Source organism: Wasmannia auropunctata, unplaced genomic scaffold, assembly GCF_000956235.1.
Source record: "Wasmannia auropunctata unplaced genomic scaffold, wasmannia.A_1.0 LD336078.1, whole genome shotgun sequence".
In the NCBI taxonomy this organism is placed as follows: domain Eukaryota; kingdom Metazoa; phylum Arthropoda; class Insecta; order Hymenoptera; family Formicidae; genus Wasmannia; species Wasmannia auropunctata.
In genome coordinates this window covers 1,832,261-1,858,537 of record NW_012026812.1, presented here as the reverse complement: position 1 = coordinate 1,858,537, position 26,277 = coordinate 1,832,261, and the positions used below count along the sequence as shown (strand labels likewise).

General features: G+C 46.0%; 4 protein-coding genes across 7 annotated transcripts; 2 read left to right on the top strand and 2 right to left on the bottom strand.

The window, feature by feature from the left end:
• Nucleotides 1-792: 792 nt before the first annotated feature.
• On the bottom strand, nt 793-14,430 carry LOC105448796. 2 transcript variants are annotated; one of them, XM_011687567.1, is made up of 5 exons: nt 14,381-14,430; nt 8,057-12,973; nt 1,971-7,987; nt 1,615-1,854; nt 793-1,359 (listed from the first exon to the last, which is right to left on the bottom strand). In XM_011687567.1, the coding sequence occupies exons 2-5, from the start codon at nt 12,882-12,884 to the stop codon at nt 1,294-1,296; spliced, it is 11,151 nt and encodes a 3,716-aa protein (XP_011685869.1). In that variant the 5' UTR covers nt 12,885-12,973; nt 14,381-14,430; the 3' UTR covers nt 793-1,293. The 2 variants fall into 2 exon arrangements, with proteins under 2 accessions (XP_011685869.1, XP_011685868.1); XM_011687566.1 differs by having other exon boundaries at nt 1,971-12,973.
• A 631-nt stretch (nt 14,431-15,061) lies between these two features.
• LOC105448795 (microspherule protein 1) lies at nt 15,062-18,085 on the bottom strand. The gene is made up of 6 exons (XM_011687565.1): nt 17,758-18,085; nt 17,063-17,432; nt 16,753-16,953; nt 16,185-16,604; nt 15,805-16,020; nt 15,062-15,668 (listed from the first exon to the last, which is right to left on the bottom strand). The coding sequence occupies exons 1-6, from the start codon at nt 17,874-17,876 to the stop codon at nt 15,579-15,581; spliced, it is 1,416 nt and encodes a 471-aa protein (XP_011685867.1). The 5' UTR covers nt 17,877-18,085; the 3' UTR covers nt 15,062-15,578.
• Nucleotides 18,086-18,656: 571 nt separating this feature from the next.
• Nucleotides 18,657-23,155, top strand: LOC105448793 (eukaryotic translation initiation factor 3 subunit J). Of its 2 annotated transcripts, XM_011687561.1 has the most exons (6): nt 18,657-18,855; nt 19,011-19,093; nt 19,891-20,004; nt 20,083-20,221; nt 21,469-21,642; nt 21,744-23,155. In XM_011687561.1, exons 1-6 carry the CDS (start codon nt 18,657-18,659, stop codon nt 21,935-21,937), a joined length of 903 nt encoding a protein of 300 aa, XP_011685863.1. In that variant the 3' UTR covers nt 21,938-23,155. The 2 variants fall into 2 exon arrangements, with proteins under 2 accessions (XP_011685863.1, XP_011685864.1); XM_011687562.1 differs by lacking the exons at nt 18,657-18,855; nt 19,011-19,093 and adding an exon at nt 19,169-19,356.
• An 85-nt stretch (nt 23,156-23,240) lies between these two features.
• On the top strand, nt 23,241-25,502 carry LOC105448794 (alpha-ketoglutarate-dependent dioxygenase alkB homolog 7, mitochondrial). Of its 2 annotated transcripts, none has more exons than XM_011687563.1 (5): nt 23,241-23,550; nt 24,030-24,428; nt 24,512-24,685; nt 25,036-25,163; nt 25,239-25,502. In XM_011687563.1, exons 2-5 carry the CDS (start codon nt 24,171-24,173, stop codon nt 25,369-25,371), a joined length of 693 nt encoding a protein of 230 aa, XP_011685865.1. In that variant the 5' UTR covers nt 23,241-23,550; nt 24,030-24,170; the 3' UTR covers nt 25,372-25,502. The 2 variants fall into 2 exon arrangements, with proteins under 2 accessions (XP_011685865.1, XP_011685866.1); XM_011687564.1 differs by lacking the exon at nt 23,241-23,550 and adding an exon at nt 23,559-23,698.
• The last annotated feature ends 775 nt before the right edge of the window (nt 25,503-26,277 follow it).

Below are 26,277 nucleotides of genomic sequence, written 5' to 3'. Positions count from 1 at the left end.
ATAGGTACTCAATCAATATCTAGTAACATTGGATGCAGACTCTTTCCACACTCTTTTCTACACGCTTACCACAGCTTTTGTATTATTAACTACGATGTGAGCTATGAGACATTGTTTATTTTGCGTAACCTTTCACGTATATATTTTTTAAATTAATATTAAAGCAACGACAATAACGCTATAATAAAATGTTTTCTTTTTACGAAGTATATATATGTATATATATATATACTTTTTGTCTTCGTATTTTACGATAGACAATTTAACATTAATATTACATTTTTAAAAATAACATCAATAAAATATACAAATATACAAATAAAATAACAATCAGATAAAATATAAATAAAATTTTTTTTAACAGTGATAACTTTTATACAAGTAAAATGTTAAGTCGTTTCGAGTGCATTTAACACCAACACACGGTGAGAATATACATCACAAATCGATATCGTTTATCGCATAGAAGTCGAGAAAACAGCTCTATTAAGTAAACTTTTCATTACGCAAGATAAATCATTTTAATATCCCATAGCTCAAGTTTTTCTCATGTTTATGTATATATCTCTAATATAGGAATGTTTCATTTTTTTTCTTGCACGCTGTCTCTATTATCAGAGACGTAATTGTACCATAAAATGTACCTTTTTTTTTTACACAATTTTAACCGTATACATCTCTTACAAACGTAATGTTGCCAGTGTACATATTTTTGCAAACTGGAATGACAAATTATATGTATATATCCATATGTACGCGTGTATGTATATATCTACGTGTTTTATGTATATATATATATATATATATATAATATTTATATAAGTCTCTTCATAATATAAATAAAAATTCGCAGTGTGAGCACATTCAGCAGTTGAACATCACTCGTAAAACTTTGTACAAATAAAAGACCGGAGTCTCCTTTGAAAAGTGTAAATAATCGAACGTGTATTATTTAGTTGTTAAAATCTTTGGCTAAAACATCTAATTGCGAGCTAGAACTGTCCCTCGGGTAACTTCTTTGTTAATAATGACCCACAACGGTTGACTTAGCTAAAATCAGCAAACTTTTTCGAAGCGTTCGTTTTCATCTAGCAGTTAAAAATTTCGATGCCGACGCCAGTTAACAGTAGCAGCTGGATCGCTCGCGATTCAGCCGCAATATAAAATATTCGATCTTTTATCGTCGCGGATATAACGGATTTGTAGAAGATTGCACTGTAAGCCGTTATTATGTAATCACAGTAACTGTATATATATGTATATATGCTTGTAGCCCAAATAACTTACTCGCGATTATTTAGCAACGTCGTTTTCCTTCCTCGGGCTCTGCTGCGTACGGTCGAAACACTTTGTGACATCCTGAGGGAGAAAGGTACGTATAACATTTACTGTATTAAATAAATTCGTACTGTATTAAATAAATTAACGTTTATTCGACACATTTCATGTTATGTAATTGCGCTTCGAATAAACGTTAATTTATTCAATATGTAACGACTTATTATTACGCGCTGAAAATAACCAGTAATATACTGAATAATAACGAAAGTACCGTGATGTAATACACGTGCAAAAACTGCTTACAGACTGTTCGGTGAAGAGAATGCAACGTACCTGTACCGCAATTTGTAACGGCGTTAATTCACCTACAGAGCAATCATTTCGTACAACATTCGCCGATACTAGCCTGGGACAAGGCTTGCCCGTGAAGAGCGTGAACAGTGCGTGAATGCTTCTACGTTGGGTCAGTTCTATGTGACGGTGTTGGTATCCAGCCAAGTGCCGTCGATGCCGCGATGTTGTGGGGAACCATCTTTCGCACAGGTTGCAATACCGTCTGTGCTTTATCGTCGCCTGCGAAAGCAAATAAGATTATAATAATCGTGTAATAAGTGAATACGACTATCGTATAATAATCTTTTGACATAATAATTTAAATAAGATAATTTTTCTTTTTTTCTCTTTCTCACCTTTTCGTGATAAGCTAATTGAGTTATGAGATCGACGATAGACATCTCGCTTTCTTTAACGTTCTTCGTATTGCTTTCATTTTTAATGCTTGACGTTATTATTTTGTCGTCCACCAACTTGGACTCCTCTATATCGAGATCTTCGCTGTTCTGGATCGTGATGACTGGCGGCGATCTGGAGCTCTCTCTGTCTGAATTCGTGTCGAAATTCACATCGACCTCGGGTTCCAATATCGGCATGTTGTCCTCTTTGGGCTTGATTTCCTTCGCGTTGCTCGTGTCGTTCCCCTCGTCTGTGACTCTCGATATCTTGGGAATTTTGTAGGCCGACACCCGATTCTTCTCTTTCCGGCGCGTATCTTGCGAATGGGGAACATCGTCGCCTCGGCCCGTTAGACTCTTTCGTTTCTCGTTCAAGTGCACGGTACGGTTTTCGTTCGGCGCAGCCTGATCGAGCTGTTTAAACGTTTTCAAGGATATCATATTGCACTCGAACGTGTTCTTCGCCGCCTCCTTGGAATCTCCTTCGTTTTCATCCGGTTTCTTCCTCGTGAGGGAACTTTTGCTTGATTTGGAATGTTTCTTCTCAGACTTCTCGATATTAGATATATTCTCAGTCTTGCTGGGCTTACTTGCCGCGGGTGCAGAGCCCGTCTGAGGCGCGACGTCGCTATGACAGCCCTGAGAAGCGTCACTCGAGGGCGGCGCCTCCGAGAAGCAATTGACATCGAAACTCGGGCCCTGCTTCTTCTCCGCGGCTGTCTTCGATCTCGCGTTACCCTGGACGTCGTAGTTGGATTTTGAAAGGCACTTCTTCAAGGTCTCCTTGGCCGCCAGAACCTCCTTTATCAAGGAATCGTTGCAGCAAAAGTTTTCCCTCGTCGCAGCGATGCCCGTCGCCTTGTAACACGGGGCTTTCAAAGAGATCTCTCTGACAGTGCCAGCCGAGCCGTTCTCCAATGCGGATCTGTCATCGCTGTTGTTGACATCAATTTCCACGACACTCATATCTTTCTCGAGCGAATTCTTGCCGCGAGAGGAAGCGTCAGATTTGTCGCAACGTTCCGCCGTCGCGGTTTGATCGCTCGACTCTTCAGTTACACGATTTGAATTGTAACAGCCGATGGGATCGAGTTTCGGCATGGACGCATCCAGCAGATCCGTGTTGCTGTTGTCCGCGATCTCTAACTCCAGCTCGAATTGAGTCGGGATCGCATCCGCCGAATACAATTGCTCGCCATCCTCGACCATGTGCCTCTCCAGCTCGCTGCGATTATCATCCGGCGAAGCGGGCAGGATCTCTATGGTCGACTGGCTGTCGTCCGACGATTCGACTTTAATAACGGCGCTGTTCTCGAAATTATCCAGCATGCTCGCGGAGTCGTCCTTAAGCAGGTCAGTTTCGTCCTGCAGAGTGCAATCGTTATCCATGTCGCTGGAGGTACTCAGAAGTTCCTTTTTTATCACAATTTTGCTAACGTCCTTGCTCAAGAAGGGCTCGTCGTCCTTCCTCTTGTCAGCCTGTAAATTGACTTCCTCGGACGACGTTTCGCTCGGACCGGGCAATTTCGCGAAACAGGTTTCTATCTTCGATGTCGCTTTCAACTCCTTTAACGCAAGCTTGAAACTTGAGCTGCTTGGATGCTTGACGGGGATGTTCTTCTTACCTGAGATCGTATCTTCGTCCGCTTTCGCCGCTCGTTCGCGATCGATGTCGAAACCGTCGGTCTTGTGCTTGTCGCATTGAGCGGTAATCTTCTGCGAGTTGACTCTTTTAGACGACCGATTGATTTCTCTGTCGGACTCCGCCTCCGATCGTGGATTATTGTCGCGAGATCTCGACCTACGTTTATTGTCCCTTTGGCATTCGTTGGTCGCTGACTTGTTACTTCTGGACAATGCGTTCCTCTTCGGCGTGGTGCACGTCTTGATTCGCGCGTCTCTGGAATCTGTGTCTGGTGACGGCGCAAAATTGACATCGACCTTCGACGCGTCGTTGGCTTTTTTACTACAGTCGTAATCCGACATTCTCCTCTGCTTACACTTGGTCGGAAGTAGGTCGGACGTTGAGTTCGATCTGGACAGTTTACAGTCACCTTGCTTCTCTCGACGATGGCCGTCCCTGCGACTCGCGGACATCCTGTCGAGAGCCCGTAACGTGATCGGGGACAGAGTTAACTTCAAATCCTTCACCATGCTGTCCAGGATACGGTGCCTCTCCAGTTTGACCTCCGGTTGCCACTTGGCGCTCCTCGCGATGACATTCTTGTAGCATTTGCTGAGCTCGCACTTGAACTCCGCGCTAGACGACGTTCTCTTGATGATCACCTTGGGAATCTTCTCGGAGATGCGCAAGGGATTCTTCTTCGTTTCGCACTCCGACGCGTTCGTTCGCGTCGAATCGGAGGAGTTGCTGCGTCTCGTGTGATGTTCCGTCTCGTCGCGTTCCGATCGTCGGTACTTCTTGACCGGCGCGGCGTCCGAATAGCTCGAGCTCTGCCTCTTCCGCGTCACTTCCGGAGATGACGACCTGTTCCTCTCCTGCTTCCGCAATTTTAATATAGGTATCTTCTCCTCGTATCTTGCCGAATCCCTCGAGTCCTGAGAAATCATACTGCCGCAAACCGAATTATCCGCGAGATCGGACCGCAAGGTACTCTTTATTTTCACTTTCGGTGTCGTTTTCTTCGCGTTTTTGCGTTTAACGCAAATCTCCTCGTCATCGGCTCTCATTATTTTGTTGGAATGCTTATCGTCCAGCTTAATCTTCATCTTGGGGATCTTATTTCTATAACTATTTGACTCGTGTAGAGAACTTTCGGAATTGCTCTCGCACAGATCCTCGTTCGTGAGCAACGCTCGATCGGAGATACTTGTCTGAACAGAAGTTTCTTCGTGAACCGCCTCGATGGACGGAGTCCCCGGGCGGGATCTAGCGTTCCTGATGATCATCTTTGGTATCTTCGGTTGGCAGATCGACTTGTTGGCTACGCTGTCCTGCGTCACGCAGGAGGCACCCGCCTTGGTAATGAATTTCGAGCTAGTCTCGCTCTTCTTGATGACAAGCTTGGGAACCATCTTTGTGTTGGCGTTGCAATCGGTCGCGCGCAAGTACGCGATCTTCTCGAAGCCACTGGAAGAAATTTGACTGTGCTCTGAAATTTGCTCCCTGCTCTCGTCGTGGCTCAGTGTCGCCTTAGATTCCTCGATCGTCGCCGCCGCCGCCGATTCGACCGCCGGCACGAACTCGTCGATCGTCTTGCTTTCAATTTCGTTAGTCACCTCCGCGACTTGGGGTTCTTTGGTAGCGGACATCCGCGACAGGGACAGATGGCCCAGCAGCGAATTATCCTGGAGCGAGTTAACCGCGCCCGCGAAGTCGATCGGCGACTCGTCGATGCTGCACAGACGATTGACGGCGTCTTCCTGGATCTGGCTCGTCTCCCACACCATCGGCACCATGCTGTCGTCCTCCGTGAAATCGTGCTCGGACATCTGCACCAGCGCGCATCTGTCCTCCGGGTAGATCCCGCAATCGGTGGAGTCCATGCACAGCAGCTTGGTGTCGATTATGCTGCCGCAATCCCTAGGAGTCTCGCTCGTCTCGGCTTCTTGACACTGCTTCTTGTCGCCCTTAATGATGCTCTTGATAACGGTGAACTCGGATATATTTTGCTCGCGCCTCTCGCATGCGAATAAATCGCACACATTCTCCGTTCGCAGGTCCAAAGCGACGGCTGGCGTAGATATTATCGTGGAACAAGTGTCGACTTCATTAACTCCCTGATCCTTCAAAGAGATCTCGGCTCTCTGTTCATCGTTCTCCGGTATTTCCGACTGCCGCTCGTTGCGTTCCCCGTCGAGCGTTTGCTCCACGAACGCGGCATCAGGTGGATTTCGCAAGTCACTCGGTTCGTCCTCTTTAGATGTCGCAGGATCTTCTCTGTCGCACGCGTCTTGCTCGTCTGTTCGATCGAAATTTACCTCGGCCGAAACATTCGATTCCGCGGCAGGCGCAGTCTCTTCTCTATCTTTGTGATCGATCGTGGCTGATGAAACTTGCTGCTGATATACAATCTCCTGATTCACGGCAGAGTCTGAATCACCTTTCGCCGAGTCGTCGATTTCATCACCGCGCTCGATCGTAGCGAGCGCGGATTCTTTTACCGTTTCCGTATTTTTCGGCTCGTTGGGCGAATCTGTAGATTCGACGTTTAATTTCGGACTTGCGACTTTGGCGGGTTCTTCATCCGAGATCTCCTTCGGGTTTGCAACTTCGGCATCGGATTTATCTTTCTCCGGGGAGACAGCGCGAGGAAGATGCGAATCGTCTTCCACTGGATGTTTCGTCGAGGCTTCATTGTCTTCAACGTAGCTCGTAGAACATTGATCTTCTAGATCGTGAATTTTCTCGTTCGTTATTTTAGGCGAACACGATCGTGCCCTCTCATCGAGTTTAATTGCACCGGATTCGTCTTCATCGAACTGACGAGATTCTCGCTTTTGTTCATCGTTACTTTGCATATTCAACGACGCGTCAAGTATGCTTACCGGCTTGTCGCTGATCTCTGCTGACGTAACGTTCTGATTATTATACTCATTTTCCTGCCTATTGCATAAAGCGGCGTCCGATTGTTCACACCGCGAATCGTCGTTCCGAATCGAACGTAGATCGTCGATGTAGCTGCACGTAGTTGCGTGACGCGACGCTGGCTCGTTCGTCACGTCGCAATTCGTCTTACGATTGCCGCTGTCGGAAGTGTCTTGCTCCGCGGGCAGGAACGGGAAGGGATCCAATCCGCGTTTCTGCGCGGTGAAGATCTCGCTGAAGTTCAGCTCTCTTTTACCGCTGTTTCTCCTGTCGATGTGAGAGGAGTACGACTTAACCGACTCCATCGTCTCCTCCCAACACGCGGCTCTGGGCTCCAGAAATAAATTCGACTCGAACACGGAGCTTTCGTTGTATCCTTTCTCGTACTCGAGATTTTCCGCGAACACTTTCGTCTTGCAGTGCTTAATGACGGTCGCGGATTCGTTGTCCGGATTGTATTGCTTCTCGAGAAAGTCCAGATCCACGATATTCCTCTTGCTGGCCTCCTTGCTCTCCTGTTCGCTCTTGCTCGCGTACAACTTGTCCGCGTCGTCGTTGAAGAACTCTAAATGCGACGTATCGCGGGTTTTCGCGCAGTTGGCGTTTTTGTGAACGGCATTATTATTCGACGAATAATCGACGTGCTTCGCGGCGGGCTTGGCCTCCGCGGATTCGATCTCCCTCTTCCGACCGGTGACGTCGCGATTTCTCTTGAACACCTTCCGTAACTTGGAGCAATTGTAATAATCGTACGACGGAGATCTCGCGCAATATGATTCGCGGGCTTGATTACCGTAACCATCCTTCGCGCGGGCCTCCACAAGTAGCTCGCGATACGTGCGAGGATTAGGACTGTAAGTTATCTTTCCGTCTTTGGTGGTGTACACAGGAACTGTATTTCGATTCTCCAGCTCGTCCGCGAAGAAGGTCGGGTTCACGTAACCGCTGCTGTTTCCGTACAGATCGAAGTTGCCGAATCTACCGTCGTCTCTCTTTGGTCTCTTCCATCTGTCGGCGGCACGCCTGTCGCCGGCGTCCTTGTTTTCATTCGGCGCGACGTCAAAGTGATTGTAATCAAGATGCGCGGGATGATCGTAATTGGCATCCTCCATGCTGGGCTCCACCGTGCCCGAAGAAGTCGACGGGATGACGTTTAATTTAGACGCGGCATCGTCTTCAAAATTTTTCGCGCTCCTGCACGAAGAAGCGACGGCTGTTTCCTGATGCTCCTTCTTCGGCACGATGACACTCTTCGCGCCTAAATACGGCGAATTATCCGAAGAGGCTTTCAATTCCTCGTCGCAGAAGCTGGTAGCCGCGACCTTCCTTTCCGCATCTTGCACGCTTCTCCTTCTGACCGTCGCCTGCTCCGATCGTGAAGTTTTCAAGCCGCTCGATGCCAGCTCAGACTCGGTATTAACGTTACCTGAAAGAGTAGCATCGTCTCGTAAGATCACATCGCAACTAGGCGGTTCTGTACAATTTGAAAACATACCGCTATCTTCGTATACGTCACTAATCAATTCTTGCTCCGACAATGAACTTCGCCGTTTCTTCGAGGCAAGCGCCTCGCCGCTCGTATCGTCCTTGCATGCGGCCGCCGACTTGAGGGCGTCGTTGTGATCTTCGTGAGCTTCATTATGCGCAGACACTTCCGGGCCGGCGGACGGTGGTCGACTACTGCGCTTCTCGTAATCCCGGCGATCCGCTTTGTCGCAGATCATCTTCTTGTCGCACTGAATCTCCGATATACTCATCGAATTCGATCGTGCCCCGTTCGAGATCGAACTAGTCAAGTGGCCGATCGTCTCGGCGACGGCATTCTTGATGTTCTCGTGCAGCAGCTTCTCCGTTGTGTTCCGCTCCGTGCACGACACGTTTATCTCAATTTTGATTCCGTCGAGGGAACCGCCGCTCTTCGTCTCCTCCCTCGAATGCTGCGAGCCCTTCTGGTGATCGTCATCCTTGAGCTTCAGATTGACGTTCGTAACTTGAATGGCGAAGTCGGGGTTCATATTATTAGTCACGAACGTCTTCAAGATGTTCGCGCGCTTCCCGTCCTGCTCCTCGGACGATTTAGATCTCGTCACGTCCTTCTGGCACAGCTGATTGTCGCACGGCGACGGTTCGTCGGGATTCGATGAACGATGAAATTTCTTATTCGCCGCATAATCGGTGGCCTCCAGCGCGTCCTTGCCCTTGTCGTAGACATCGCTGACGCCGAGCGACTTGTACTTTATTCTTCTGTACTCCTTCAGAAGCCGCATCCTTTCCGCGCTGTCGACGATACTAACGTTCTCGATCACTCTCGGTTTGTTAGGCGCGCTGTTGGATCCCTTGGGATTTTCATTACAGGATCTGTCCTTGTGCGTCGCCGCATCTTGAGTATGTTTATTGTGATGCACGATGGTCTCGCCGCACCTCTCCGCCGTGTTCTCCAACAAGTATCTCTTCTTACGAGAGATCGCCTGGTCGCTCGAGATCGACTTCCTGTGATCCGCGTGCCTCGCGTGCCGTGAGCTCTTCGGGTCCGTCGCGTCGATTCTCGCCGGCCTGTTACCGCCGGCGGCGCTCTTCTCCGCGGCAGAGTCCTCGTTCGCGAACGAGGATTTCCGCAACTTCTCGCCACCCAGATGCCTCGCGCCATGTGATGCCGGTGAATTACCTTTAACAACCTGCGTCACGCAACTGTCCTCTGCTGTCCTGGAACTCCTCGGCGCGACGTCGTTCGTCGGTGACGAGCTCGCTCTATTCGTTGACGTCTGACGGGTCATTTCGGTCGAGGAGACGCGTCTCCTTCCGGCATAGTTAACACCATCCTGACCGTCGTCCAATTCAACGGGGTCGGAATTGTTCGTGACATTCTGCGATGCGTTATCGATTTTCGCCGAGTCACCGTACCGCGACGCGGCTTTTGCATTCGTTTCTGCCTGCGACTTGTTATGTGCATCCGGATTCGCTGCTGCTTGAGATTCATTAGCGCGGCGGTCGCTCGTTAAATTTTTATAAGCCTGCACCGTTTTATTCTGCGCTCCCGTTGACACGATCTTTAATTCATACTCGCCGGAGGTCAGAGTCATGCGCATGCTAGCGGTGGCCTCCACAGTTTCCGTTTCGTTGTCGGGCGCGAATATCTTCTCGCTGTTGTTTGCCGAAGCGGAAGCTCCATTTAGATTCGCGCGCTCCTTGCCACTTTTCGCGGACGTCACAGATCCGTTCTTATCGGCACTCGCGGAAAATTCAAATGTATTGAGAATAGCATCGTGACCGAGCAGGTTGTTATCGCCGCCGTTGTTTTTGAAGCGGTTCTCCGTCTGATATTCATTTCCGTCTAACGAATCGGCAGGTTTATTACGGACGGTTTCCTCACCGCTCAGATGATCGTAGGGCTCTGCCTTCGTCGGCGACTGCGTGAAACTGATCATGGGGCTGTTCTGCATAATCTCGATCGGATTTGTCGGTATCGTGAGGTCCTCGACGTGCTCCGATGACTCCTCGTTGTCGGAGTGAATCGGCGTGTTAAGCGTGGTGGAGATCGGGGTGCACTCGGACGTGGGCAAGTCCGGCAGGCTTATATCGTCCGGATTATGAGATTCCTCGCTCGCGAAACTGCTCTGCTTCTTCAAATTCGCGTCTCGGGCGGAGTCCTTCGCGGACGTGGGCAGGACAGCGACCACCTGGTCGTTTACTCGCGACGTTTGCGGCGTACTCTCGACCGTTTTAGGCGGGGCAGGATCGCCTTCGACGACGTTGCTCAGATTTCCAAGATCGTTTCCATCGTACTCGGTCGACGCGGTCGGCTCGGTCGCACTGTCGTCGGTCTTCTTGAACTTGTCAGCCTCGAGGGTTATCGTGGCCGCCGCGACTTCCGTTCCCTCTTGGAAGAACGACACCGCGTCCGGCCGCCCCAGAGTCTCGGTCACTTGACCGTTGGTGACCTGCAAAATACTACCTATCTCCAGATTGTCGACTATGTGTATCGTCGGTACCTCGTCGGGCCCGTTGCTTATGCACTGTATGATGTGGCTGCCCGGCCGCACGATAGCCTCCTTCGCGATGTCCTTGCACGCCGGGTCCTTCGCGATCTCGATGTTCTCCGCGGTCGAGTACGATATCGTCAGGCAGTCCTGCGCCGGCACCACGCCGACGTCGCTCTTCTCTCGATTCTCGAACGTAATCACTCCCGGAGCGATCGCCTCCGGCTTGGAGACCTCCAGACCCGCCAACGTCTTCGCCGAGAGATCCACGTTCTCGTAGCCCACGACCACCACCGGTGTCGAGTCGCTCAGAACGGCGCCCGGCAAGCCGGCGCCCGCGCCGTCCTCGTCCTCCGACTCGTCCCAATTTGCGAGAAACTGCCGCACATCGAGCTCCGGCTTGTCGGCGAACTCCTTGGACATTTTCTGCTGCATAACTGCCGCGTTGCTCGCGTTCCCGGCTAGATTGTTGAAGCTCTCGCCTCCCGCCTTCTGGGCCTCGTACTGATTTTGATGATCGAGGCTCTTCTGCGCGGGGTATCGGCCCTGCTTCTGCATGCTTTCCGCGCACAACGCGGTCGCGTGATGGCCGTCGTGTTGCTGCGAGATCAATTGCTCCGGCTTCTGAACGTTGCGACTCGCCATCTCGGGAACGCCGTTGCCGTCCTGCTTGCCCTGCTTATCCACCGGACCGTCCACCGGCGCCGCCTGAGAATTCACCTGCCCCGCTTGTTGCACCCTGGGGAAAGCCGCGGGCATGTAATTCGAATTGATTAAAACGCCATTCTGATCGAACTGCAAGTTTATCGGCGGCATGGCGGAGGTGTTAACGGCAGTCGTCGACGTGGCGGCGCACGGTGTCTGCTGTATCGGTCCCTGATACGCGGATTGCTGCATTTTCACTATTTCTCTATACCTATGAAAATATTCCTTATATTTGGGATGCGACTGGTACCCGGGTATGGTCCTCTCCAGCTCCCTCAGATGATTCTCCATCGAGAATCTCTGCATCGCCATCTTCTGCTGTTGTATCTGATACCGCAAATGGGCGGGAGGAGCGTGCATGGCCGCGGATGTTTGCATCCTGTTCACCATGGACGCGTTGTCGGCGACCTCCTGACAGTCGTGCGACGCGTCGGTCGGCAGATTCCGCGGGTACTGCGAATTGAAGTAGGCATTCTGCGCTGGTGGCATCATACTCGGGTTCGGAACACTCGTGGACGGCATGTTGGTATTCGGCATAATAACGCCGCCGGTCTGATACGACACCTGCTTGCTGTTGTACTTCTGCTGGGGCATCGTGAAGCCCTGCTCCGGGTGTTTAACCATACCCTGACTCGGGACGTTCATGCCGCTCATCTTGGAGTAGTCTTTAACGTTGTACGGATACTTTTGGTACTCCCCCGCGTAATTGTAGTTTTGCATGGTGTAGTTCTGCAACATGCTCGAGGCGGACGGGTAGCCGCGGGAGAGCAGGCGGTCCTTGCGGTACTTAAAATCGGAAAAGTTCCTCCGGTGATCCGCATTGGGCCCGTTAGACGGTGGCACCATAGGCGACAGAGCCTCCTTGCCGTCGAAATTGTCCTTCCTGAAGTTGTACTCGTTCCCGAATCGCCGTGCGTCCGTTGTTTGATATCCGGTGGACGTGCGAACGTTCTCCCTGTAAGTCGCGTTGTTCTGGTAGGAGCAGTACTTCTCCCACTGCTGCTGATAGCTCATGTTGGGATCCGGATTGCAGCAATATCCCTTGCAAGGAACGAAGGACGACGGCTGGCCCGCCGTTCTGCTGGCGGCATGCGAGTTCACGTTCGTGTTTCGCGGTCCTATCGGCGCGTGCGACGCATTCATATTCATCACGTTCGGTCCATTCAGATGATGCGAGATGGGCCCGTTTAAAGGCACCTGATTGTTTCTGTAGCCCAACTCCTCGTTCATACCGCCTATCGCGGCGTTCCTCGGGTCCATAGGCCCATTCAGATTGTCCACCATGGGATTTCTCGTATTCGACGTAGGCCCGTAATGGCCAATGCAATTCTGCATCTGCACCATCGACGCCAGGGGATTGTTGTCGGCGGCATTGTGACCGTGCGAGATGTTGCCCGGCAGATGCGGCTGATGCTGAAAGTGCCTCGGATGATTGAAATTCGGGTCGTTCTGATGTTTCTCGAGGCCCTCTCCCGTGCTGAGATTCAGGCCGTTCAGCTGCGTCGGGCAGGTCGGACTAATACTGGAGATAAACGGCAAGTGTCCCGAATTGACATTTTGAGCGGTCGATGTTACGTCGTTTATTCCTGATTGCGGGGGATTATACTGATGCCAATCTGGCATATTTCCACTGTAGTTCATTGTACATTGTTTTGATATTATTTTCCTGTGATTACATCGTTCTCCTCGCTCACGGAGATCTGTCCAAGTGTTAGGAGCAGGGGCGCTACCTAAGGAGAAAAGACTGGGTGTTATTTGCTACGCGATTATGAAGAAACCATACCTAACATTACTGTACATTACTGTATATGCTTATTACATTACATAACTGTAATTATTACATTACTGTAAATTACTGTTATTTTTGATAACATAAATGTGAACGTCTTGGTCATGCTTATGCAATCGAGCAGAATGTGTACTCTCAATGCGTCAGATTTCCATACTATATTTACTTTTTTTTTTAATATAATGTATTATAATATAAGAATAATTATCCTTATTTAAATAAAATAACTTGAATTCAGGATGCAAAAAGACTAAGTTCTGACGAAAGTCAAAAGATTAAGTTTTGAACTCTTAAGTACAAGGGATACGTTATATTTATTTATAGATTACCTCTCACAAACGGGTGAGGATCAAATATTTCGTTCTCAATTTAATCCAAGATTCAAGTCTGATATCTAACAATGCATCTTTATTATTTGGGGGAACTTATCGAGAGCCAAAGAGTGCAGTGTGCGATTACGCGTACGCGTTGCTTCGACTATTTAGAGAATTGCGATGTTATATCCACCACTACGAGCGCGAAGGGGTTATAACACGCGTAACACAGGTATGACCTAGATACATATGCCTGGATACTTCTTTGACATCTTTGGCATATAAACCACGCACACGCACGTACGCACGCACACACATGCGCCCCTCGAGCATGGCCGTGCGCGCGTGCCGACGGAATACAAATGAATCGAAATAATAATCCTCGCGGGGGAGGCGAGATTCCGCTACGCGAAACCGGACCGCGGAGGAAGCCAAGAGAGAGAGAGAGAGAGAGAGAGCGCGGCCGTCGAGGGTGCCCGTGGTTGCCCGCGAGAGACCCGGGCCGTGTGCCTCGCGCCTCGGCGTTGAAGCGCGCACTAAACAGGTGACACCATATTTACCGTGGTTGTGGCCATTGTTGGCCAACCCTACCACTCAGGGGCCCCCCCCCGCGGCGCGAGCGCGCGTGTTACGTACCACCGCGCGTCCACCGCCCCCGTTTCTCGCGGCTATCCTCGCGGGTGTCCGCGAGTGTCTTATTTACACCCGCGGATATCGGGGAAAAAAAACGAAAAAAAACCGCGCATCTTGCCGCACGCGGGGCCTTGAAGGTACTACATCGACAAACACAAACGCGCACGTACACACACACACGTATGTACACTCACACACACATACGCGCGCATGCGAGCCTGTGGCGACGGACTTGTCGCGTCGTCGCTCGCTCGAAGTTTGGACGCGCGCGATCGCGATCGCGACGGCGGCGACGGCGATGACGAGGACGAAAACGCGGTACGCGGCACCGCGATCGTCGAGATCGGCCGCGAGCGGTGCCCCGCGCCAGGCGAAACGGCTCACGGCTCCCCAGGACTTACCTGCACGTTAACATCGCTCACAACACGCACGCCATATTGGACACGACTGCTCGGCGGAAAAAAAAGGAGGAAAAACAGTACGCGCGCCATCTGCCGCTGGAGGCGCGCACTAAATATGTGTATAGGTCGTATATGGGTGTGTGTGTGTGCGTGCGTCCACACCTGCTGGTGCTGTTTTGCACATGGGTCACTCAGGGGTGTGCATGCATGCGAATGTATGCGCGTGTGACGAACGCTCGTGAAAAGTACGATGCTAATCGCCTTACGGCCTATGCTTAATATAATCGTGCCGAGTGCCGTTGACTCGTCGCGTCAAAGCATACTGCGTCAAAACGTACTGCCTGCGGTAGGCGCGAAAAAAACCTCTCGTTACAAGGCGCGCGACGGCGGAACGACGAGGAAGTTTCCGCTGAAACCTGATTTTGACACGTGTACTAATGACTCGGATGTACGACAGCGATCTCCCTGTGTATACAGCGTGAGATCACCTTGGTTTTTTAAATACTCGAGGATACTTTGATGTTTTTTTTTTTTACTGTCATTCCTCAGAATCGTTGCAGCACGAACGTAACGTGTTTTTTTTTTTTTTGCGAGTTTTTTTTATAACGTTCTATAAAGCGCGTATAAAATAATATATCCGAACGTTTTCTCATGTTTACTAACGTGTGGAAAAATATCTGGTTTTGTACAAATTCAATTTATTACAGAGATACATGTACGGCTGTATAATAATTTATAATTTATATTAAAAGTTTATGTACAATGTCTATTATTGCTTGTATTTGAGACAAAAGATATCTGTAGCCCTTACTGTTACCTTTTCAATTCATTGTCACTAAAAATATGAGTGAGGATTTCAGGCTCTGAAAATTATTCGCATAAAAAATAGGAGACTATTACCTATTCAAAGAGAATATATACATACGCGTATGCCTAAATTATACTTGGTTACTATACTTGGTTGTTGAAAGTCTAATTTAAAAGGAATAATTTTTTTTCATAAATAAAGATGCTTTAAGGATTAATCATAGAAGAGTAAATTATAAATGTCATTAACGCGTGATTGAATATCTTGTCACTGCAAAGTGTGTATTGACGATTCTCAAATGTAAAAATGTAGACTACTTGTAAGAGAAAGCATTTTCCTAGTTTCCTATAAACAACGACCCTCGATATTGTTCATCCTCTCTGATGTTTCTCAAGGGTTTAAATTCAATTTGACAGCTTCTTGTCGTATCACAGAGATGAGTTCTTGGTTTATTAAAAATATGAACCTCAGTCCTGCAATCTGTAAAAAAAAGCAGAAAGCGCGATTAAAAATCACTTTTTAAATAAAAATAACACTATTTAAACTATACAAATTTTTAATTCTGTTGTACTTTACTCAGTAATTATGATTATATAATAATTTATGTAATAATTACCTCGATTACACTATTGTTATTCAGTTTCATCTTATTGCCAGCCAAAATTGGTCTGCTGTCCACAAAGATCGGCCGTTTTCCCTCGGACGACAGAAAGAAGTCTCCGTTATTCCTTAAACGGATGGTACCTTGTCGACGCGAAACCTTCCACGCTGGACCTTCCAAACCGAGATCCACGTCGACAGTGTGATCCTTTGTGGAACGTCCCACGCTTATCTGAACAGAGATAACAAAAGAATATGATATATAAATCTTTTAAAATAAGACAGTTGATATCAAAGTGTTTTTGTCTTATTGAATTTTGTCTTATTGAAAATAAGACAAAAATAAAACTGTTGCGCGTGAATAATTAATAACAAATAACCGTGCCCGCTTCTTACCTCTCTAGATCGCATGAGATATCGGACGAGCCGTCCCCTTAGAATGGCTAAGGTTTGATTATCAAACTCCGGGGGATTGACACCTGTGACACTGTCGACAAGCACCTGCCATCTGCTGAGCTCGTTTTCCAATACTTTAATCTCCCTCTTGTTCTTCCTGTCCGCCGTTGACAATTCAGCGTCCACTAATTCGTCCTTCGGCTCCATCAGTTCGGTATCGTTGATCATATCCTCGGCGTCCGAAAAGCTCAATACGTGTTCACCTCGCGGTAAACTCTGCACCGTCTGATCCGGTAACAGGTGATACTGTTTCATCAGCTGCCAGTGACTGTGCAACGCTTTCGCGGTCCTAGCTGGATAAAACGTATGCGCGTTTGCCTCGAGCAATTCTTGAAACACTTCCAGAGTCGGTTGAGAGGTCTAAAAAGTAAAAGAGATTATATAACTGAATTTAAATGACTACTTGTAATAATGCAGTTTATGTAAAAAAGGCTAACTTGGCGACAAAATAGATTATATTCAGCCTTTCTACAAAAACACTTGTCATTTGGAATCCGTTGATGCTCACCGATTTAATGGTCCCTAAGAGATCCTCCTCAGCTTTACTGTACAAGGTTCTCGCTTGAATACTGGCTATTAGCTCGGGATGCAAATTACGCATAGCTTGCACGGCTACACGCGACACCGCGCTGTCGTACAACAACGCATACCACCTCTGCTGTATTTCCTGCAGCGTGAAGCGACAGGAAAACTTTGTACCTCGATGGACCTTAAACGAACGATAAGAATTATTATAAATGTATTATACTCTTTTCAATTGATGCCGAAGGAAAAAGAATTAGAAGCAAAAAGAAAAGAAAAAGGATGAACCGGGGTACCATTCTCAAATCATTCGTCTGCTGCACGCCAGTGATCAGCGCCAAGTCGTCAGCGGGTTTCCATCGTCCGAGGTCTTTGGTCGCGTTGATCGAGTGGGAGTGATTCTTACTCTTCTTATTCTTTCGTCCGGGATTCGAGCCGCTCGGCCTGCTGGGTCGACGATTGCATCTGTCCGACTGCGCCAGGGTGGTCGGGATCGGTATCGGCGTAGGCAGCGTCTGCGTCGGCAGGACGTCCATCGGCCCGGCGGTCACGGAAATCGTTCGCGATTTCGACGTCGACTTCGCGCTCGTCGCGGGCGGTTGCAGGTTGAACGTCGTCTCCACCACCTCATCGTCAAACTTCTTGCGTTTTATTGTGCGGGAGGAACTTCGGGGGCAGAGAAAAAAAGACAATAATAAGTGGAAACAGATCAATCGAAAGGTTATTAATCAATCGTAAGAAAAGCTACGGATTTTACGGATCTTTGTGTCTTGAAACATCGTTAAATGTTTTTTTTTATAATTGAACACTGTTAATACAAACTCTCTGTATTTAAAGCGAAATGAATATACGTTTGAAATTTGGCAAAAGCGAGAAGAAAATAACGCAGTTCAGCGATAAAGAAAAACCAAACCTTGTCAGCGACAGAAGTGCTCCGTTTACAACGCGCCTAACCTCTCCCGGGTTAACGAACTACTTGACACCCTCCTACCTTCTCCTTTTCGTCGATAAAGCATCCAGAGCTGACGATCCGAGGGGAATACTCAGGAAGCCGTCTGTACTGTGCGCGAGTCCGCTGTGGTTGAGGTTAGTCGGAGTCGGTAAATCCATAACGTTTTTTTTTTCAGCGAGGCAAAGGCGGTGATCGTCGAACCATAACACGCGTCGCTCGCTCTTAGCCTTGGTCCTCCGCGCGATTCGCGTCCCAATCGCGTTGTGTTAAATCCACACAATTAACTAAGTCTCCCGGATGCAAAATATCAACCCACTCGGCTAATTTGACGCGAAGTAAGTCGTAGAAAGGTAGACGCGGACTGTAGTGATACTGAACGAGTAGTAGATATATCGAATCTCGAGCGGTGTCCTCGATATCGAGAATCGATTAGCCTCACAAATATCTCGATGTTTTCGTGGAATTTTTAAATGCGCTCCATCGAGCGTATGCAGATAAATAAATTAATAGAATGATCGAAACGGACAACGCGATGAAAAAATGTTTCAACAGAAATATTTCAAGAGATATTTCTCGAAAACACCTGATATCTGCTAGACATATTTATATTTCAGAAATAGTTCGTGAAATATTTTCAAATATATATTTCAAATCTTGCATCGATAAATATATTTTGGAAATATTTTGGAAATATTTCAATTAAATATTTCGAAATATTTAAATATATATATTTTTTACATTTGTACAAGATTTCTAGAATATTTTTGTAAAATATTTTTATGTAACAATTGAAAATGTTTTGCAAATGTTTACGAAATATTTCGAAATATTTAATTGGAATAGGTTTCAAAAAAATGCAGACTTACAATAAATAAATTTCATATGCCGTGCGGGCGGATAGAGAGATCGCGTGGATCCCTCTCGATCGGTCGCCGCGCATGCGCAGCAGGCGCCGCCTCGCGCGAGCGATCGGATCACGCTGGCACGCTGCTTCCTTCGTGCCCGCCTCAGCAGTATGGCCCGCTCGATTCCGGTTGTGCTCGTTGTCACCACGTTGTTCGCGCGGCAGGCTCACCGTACACCCGCAGGCACGACGCACGGCGAATAATCCACCGGCAGCCATGGACGAGGAATGGGGTACGTAAGCGCGCGGGCGTGCGGGACGCGCTGATCGCCGTTCCTCGACCGCGGAAATATGCTCGGGGACGGGCGAGATTCGCCTCCGCCACCCGCGAGGGGCGAGTGAGACTGACTTTTTAACCTCCACTCCTTTTGCTGCGCTGTGCTTGCAGATGTGGACAACGTCGAGGGGAAATTCGACCTCGCGATGAGATCGAACAAGTGGGAGGGCGAGGACGAGGAGGAGGAAGTCAAGGTAAATGCGATTCTCCCGTCGCGCGCCCGCCGCCCCCCGCGTGCGATTCCGCGTGCGGTTCGGTTCCGCGTACATAACCTGTAACGAGCCACATGTGTCTGACCCACACCTGCCCGCCTCTCTTTCTCTCTCTCTCTCGTGTCGTGTGTCGATTGAAAAAGGCTTCTCTCGCGTCTTCGACGCGGAACCGGGGGCCGCCCTGCGATTGCACGCGGTCGCGCGAAAGAAGGGCGAATGCATGGTATGACTCACGGGAGATAAAGGTATAAAAAACCAAAAAGAAATTACTCATGGGTTTGTTCAAACTGTTCTTCTTATATATTCACTTGCTTAATATATCCAATAGAAATACTTGTATGCCTCTTGCTTTGCATATTTCTTGTGTTTGGTAAAGTCGATTGTATATAAAAATAAATAACTAACGTATTTGAAAATTTTTATACGGAGTAATTCCTTCGTTTTGCAGTCATTATTGGCATATATTTCAATGTATTTACTATTGTTAAATTTTTGCGCGAGGCATATTCGATCATTTTGTATGAAATTCAATAATTTATGAATGACAGTTTCTCCTTGCCATCGGTTGTTAATTTTACTTGAATTTGTCTCAATCGTTATCATATGTCTATCAGATCTTTATCAACTGTTACACGGTGTAAGATATTTATGCATAGGTTAAAAGATACATTAAATAGCCAAATTTTATTACACGAAAATGGCGCAACGCCATTTTCTGTATTTGTAATGTTTAACGAAATCCCGCTCTACTTATTTATACATATTAAATAACCTAACAGGACAGCTGGGAAGATGTGGAGGAGGAGAAGAAGGATGTAGAGAAACCAGCGGAAGCTCCAAAGGCGAAGGCGAAACCTAAAAAAGCCCTGGCTGAAAGAATCGAGGAACGCGAGGTTCGTTTCGACTTAAGCTGTTTAACGCCATCTCTATTTTGTACAGTTTTTCTCATATTTATATATGTAAAAATTCAGAAGAAGGCAAGGGAGGAGGCTGAGCAGAAAGCGAAAGAAAAGGAGGAAGCCCTTACACCGGAAGAAAGGCGAACCGAATTGTTGAGGCGTCAGAGGTTGCAAGAGGAGGCGGACCTACGATTGGCGATGGAAACTTTCGGTTTGTCGACTCTAGTAGACTTTAGTGATCGTAAAACACATAAAAGAGATAAGAAATGACTTTTTATTTTTAATGAGTGATCTGACTGTTTTATACGGTGAATCGATAACTTTTAATGCTAACGTAATTTTTATCTGTTGTCTGAAATGGAGATCTCTTTTTTTTTGTCTTTCTTTTTGGAGTTACATTAGGCATCAGACGCTTCATTTGCAAAAAGATGGAGAATTCTTCGATAATATATATTCTCATCTTTTTATCACTTTTACTAAAGTGTTTCGTAGGCGCACATTGTCATTATAATGTTTTACTCGACTGAAAAATTATACTTTTTAAATACGCATGGAACAACGTATAAGCATTTTTGCTTTGTGACAATGATAACACCTATTGCTTTTATATAAGTGTGACGTTTGACGAATTGAAAAGAAACATTAATGTTTAACTAATTTATTTAAATTGTGCCGATAACACAAGATCATTTGTTATAAGTTAAATTAAAATCGTACAGTATTATACAAGCAGAAAAATCTATTAAAAAAAAGAAAAAAAAAGAAAAAAACTAAATACAATACACATACACACGTACATCACGTACACATGGAACATGTACATATGGCTTTCTTGATATTTTTTATTAACATTAATTTAAGATACTGTGGCATAATAGCTTTACATGTAATTGTAATTATTATAGCCACGCTAGATTTATATAATTGATTTACGATAAGAACTGGCATCAAACAGGGGCAGACAGACAGAAAGAGAATATATATACAAGCATTTAAAACTTATTACAAACTCTACATTTAAATTTATTACTGATGTTGTTGTATTTTAATAAAAGTTGCTATTCTATGCAATTCGTTGTGTTTGCATCAGTCTTTGTAACCTTGTCTCTCATCTGTTATCTGTCTCCTGTACCGTTCCTGATCGATTCTTTTGATGCGTATATTGTAATCATGCAATAGAACATGCAAAATTTGTCAATTATAATGTCATACATAAAATTTTTACATCTCAAAAAATGTAATATTACAATTAAACAAAAGCAAGCATTTTTTTTCTACAGTTTCATAAACTTTATTATTATTACATGACTTATCAGATTTTTCACAAGATACGCTTAATAAATCTAACGTGATTTAAACTGACTCGATGTCTTAAAAGATATTACTTATATTATTTGATGAAGCACTCTTAGCATTGTGTGTGTACGCGTGTTGTTACATGACAATTTTATGTTGCAGGTGTGCCAGAACGATCAGAATCGTCAAACGAATCGCTCGATGCTATGGTACCCGATACGAAAGAGGAATTCGAGCAATTTGGTGCGGCGCTATCGCAAAAAATTAATCAATTTAACAAACACGCGGAGTTCCCACCCTTTGCAGAAGAACTTATAAAATCCATCGCTCTTAATTGTTAGTATCTATATATCCGTCGATCGATATTTTGACACAACGATGTCACTTTACGTCAATAACTCGAGATTATTATTTGGAAATGTCTCTTTGTGTTCCAGTATCGTCCCATTACTTGAAAAAAGTGAAAAATATAGTCGATAACTTACTTATCGAGAAGCAGAAGATGGAGAAGGGCGACAAGGCGAAAAAGAGCAAGGGGAAGGGAAAGGCCAAGCTCAAAATCGAGGGTGACAACACCCTGTTGAGCGAATACGGTGATTATGTATATGACGAGTTTAACGATTTTATGTAGCGACTTTTCACACATTCACACATTCTAGTCGCCTAAATACACGCAGAAGAAATATTGATTTGCAGAATTTATACAGAAACTTTATATTTGTATTGTCTGCATATTGAATTGTAAACAAAATGTACAACGGTTTAATCTTATGATTCATGGATATCACACGTGACAGGATGAGAAACAAGGGGGAAAAAAATAGAAGTGAAAGCTAGCATAATATTATCGGCGGAAATGCTTAAGGAAGAAAATACGAACACTTTCCGACAACCGCGCGGTTGGGTGTCGCATTCACGCGCGGAATAGACGTTCTCACTGTTGATTTTCGTCGGATTTTTATCCGCGCACGTCGTTCGGACAGATCTTCAATTTTGATGTTGTCAGTAACGATTTTAGCTAAAAAAAAAAAAAAAAAGAGGAAGGGTAGTTGCGCGATGTACGCGCGATTCTAACTTATTGATTGTGCATACACACACATTAACATCGGGACAGCGAAGGATTAGAGCTACATTTAACGTCTTTGAGTTGTAACGCATCTTAATCTGTTATATAAAAAAAAAAGGCAGGAACTCTTTCCCATCTTTATATAGCTGCGTCACCGCAGACTAAAATCGTGTAATTATATTGTGGAAGTTTTATATAACACAGCTTATATATTCATAATGCATACACACACAAAAAACACTCACACACATAGACTACGTACTTTTATTGAAAGATCGATTAGAAGTTGGTTTTGAAAAGAGTATATTCCTAAATAAAGGTTGATTATAAATTATCCGTCTCTACAATTTTTGCTTATAGTTTATATAATTGATTGTACATTTTACTGCAGAAAAGAGAAAGAGAGGGAGGGAGAAAGTATCTTTTGTATTTTGTTTCAACTGTGCGTTTCTCCATTTGTAAATGGTGTTACACATCTTTCGGCTGTTGATAAAAAATTGTTTACATCGCTCACAATCAGCCTAGAGAAGTTAACGCATGTGCGTTGCTAAACGCGCGCAGGAACGGGCGATATATTGTAAAATCGGGGCGGGGATAGTCGCGAAAATAATGTTCATATAACTCATGTAAACGACGCAGCATTAAATATCTCGATCGTCAGGAAGATTATTTTGCAGGCCGGGTGAGAGCCGAGAGGCTCTCGCGGACAATTCCTGAGATCGCCCTCAGATATTTACCGCTGCGCGGTGAAATTGATATTGGTTTTAATAAACATCATTCATTTGATTCTTCGTTTTTTTTTCTCTCGATATCTCGCAGCCTTGAATAGTTGAATTATCAGGTTCACTACGTATAACAGTTCCCTTCATGCCGTTTCCTTTTATTTTTTTTTTACATTGAAAAATCTTGATTTATTTAACTTGAAAAAGATAATTTATTCCAACTTGAGTGTAAAAATCATACAATCTCTCATTTCGGCGAGATAAGAGATATAATGTCTATTTATATTCGATTCTTTTGATTTAGCTGTATATAATATATATATGATAACAATGATAACATATGGATAGATTAAAAGTATAACCTATACTTCGCTATGCTTGTGGCAAAATTTCTCTTTGGCGTTTGCTCGCCAGTATTGTTACGGTAATGAGATCAGTAATTACGTGCACTTGCTGGTGAGTTTATACGTGTATTAACTTCGCCAATAAAAGCCGAGGCGGTTAAAAGAGACAATTGATTTATTAGCACACGTATGCGCTCATTATTCTAATTTAGCGAGTGACATAACCTCAAGGTTTCAAGGAATGCCAAATATTTTGCAGTGTATAAAAACATAATTGACATATTAATTCTGATTTACCGCAAAATAAATGAAACCATATTTTACTAAATAGAAGCTTTACTTCTTAAATTGTATTTAATATGTAATTAATGTTACAATGAGATTCAAAGTGAAAAGTTTGATTTACTGCTGGGACTGTTTGTGCTGTTTTTATTTCCTTTAATTCAGTCAAACAAAAAAATATATCAAATTTAAAAAATATCATATATTTTCACTTTTATTTCCATTGTATAGAATTGAAGTTTTTATTGTAATATATTCACTTTATTTCAATTTGTAAAAGAATTGAAGTTTTTAAATTTATATTTGCAGTCTGTGTGCCTGAGAAATATATGTGACTTTGTAATATAAATGCAAATATGAGAAGTGGAACAAACTGTTAGAAGTCTAACAGTCTCAAGTTTGCGTGTCCTGTCTCAAGTATTGCGAAAGGTTCCTCGGATTTAGGAGGAAATGGCGATGACCGTCGGTTCCCTGTTTCGCAATATAAACAGAGCGTTTTATTACTCCACCTCCAAGCATATCGCCAATTCCAACTCGGACACGACGGAGTCGCGTGATGACGCGAGTAGGGATGATTGGAGAGCGGAGCTGCGCGACACCATGAGAGTCCTGCCGAATTTTATCAGCGAGAACGAGGAGGACAGCCTGATGCAGGAGGTCGACCCCTACATGAAACGACTGCGCTACGAGTACTCGCACTGGGACAATGTCGGTAAAATGTCGAGTATTCCTGTGTTTTTTTTGGATCTTGCTTATGTCCTGAATTGGTCAATATTTTTGGATCCTTGCAGGTGATACACGGCTACAGGGAGACCGAATGGAGGAAGTGGAGCGAGGACAGCTCGCGGATTCTCGACAGAGTCCGTACGGTGGCATTCCCGCCCAAGACGATACACCTCTCGCTCGTGCACATATTAGATTTGGCTCCCGAGGGTTGGATAAAGCCGCATATTGACAGTGTCAGGGTATGTGTTATTTTTATCTTCAAGAGCATAAACGCGGTCTTTAGTTTCAGGATGAATTCCTATTTGATGTCAAATAGGAATTGATATGCAATAGCAATTGACTTGCTCAGCAATTAATTTGTCAAGTAATACCTGTACTTGCTTCGTTCTTTATAGTGTACTTATTTCATTAATTTGGATAGAAATTATCAAATTTTTGCTGTTAGAAGAAAATATTAGGGAAGCTAAATTCAAGCGATTTCTGCATGCCAGTTGAATTAATTGTCAATCAAATTAATTCTATTAAAGTCGCTCTTTTTAACACGCTATTTTACATAATTCTAATACGATTTCTTCGAAATATTTTACAGTTTTGCGGCGGCATCATTGCAGGATTGAGCTTGCTGAGCGACAGTGTAATGAGATTGGCAATGGAGGGACACGAAAAGGAACGTGTCGCGTGTTTTCTGCTGCCAAGGCGATCGTTGTACATCATGAGGTTGGATTTAGTCGTAATTGTCTTTTTTATGGCTCTCCTTTCATTCGATGATTTCATAAATCCGTGCATTTTTAGCGGCGTCGCGAGGTACAAGTACAATCACGAGATCCTCAAGTCCGACAAATCGTACTTTGAGGGACGACACGTACCGAAGGGCAGGCGTATCTCTATAATATGCAGAAGCGAAGCCGATCGCGAGGTTACTTAATCCACCCGATTACGTAATCTGGACATGACATTGTCGAAATACCTCTGTAAATATCTAAAATTTATTCTAGCTTTCAGCTAAAGCTGCAGGAACAAATAATTGTTAATAAAATATATTGTTTGAAATTCGAAGTATTCGAAGTATTCCGGAAACAAATGGAAAATTGACATTGAAACACGTCATTTATATTTGTATATGAATTTCACCTCTGTACGCGCGCAATTGTAATCGAAAATTCGTCGTTCGGACTTTCCCGCCAAGTTCGGACGGTCCACGTGACTTGGGGGCGGGCCGACAGATGGCGCTGCCGAGGCCGCCGAGATTCAATCGGCGTGGCGGCCGTCTACGGGATCGTCGCACGTCGATGGCGGGGGCCGTCGTACGAAACATGGCGTCTACGAGGTTATTGCTGTGAGTGCTGTTCCGTTTTTCTATTGTTAAATGCGGCATCGTCGCGCGGACTCCGGTCTGACGCGGTGCGTCGTGTCCTCGGGGCCGGCGAGGGCGTCCGCTTGAACCCCCGCCGTCACCCGGGTCTCGGGGGCCGCTAGTCGTAGGCGCGGTTAATCGCGGGCAGAGCGAGAAGAGAGAGAGAGAGAGAGACACACACACCAGGGGCCCCCGTCAACACACAGAGTGGGCGCTTGTGGGTATACACACCCTGACCAGCGCGGGATCCAGCGCGTTCCCGCTGAAATCCCGAGTTCCGTCGCCGTGCATGATCGCGGGATTCCTCGTCGCCGCGGCCTCGAGTTCACCGCTCCCGTGGGCCCGCCGTGCGTGCCCCAGGTAGGGCGAGCGGGGCCCCGTGCGCCGCCACCGCCGCCGCCGCTGCCGCCGTTGCGCTGCACACACGGACACGCGCCTCGGAATGCCGGTCCCCCCCGTGATGAGATTGTTTTTGTA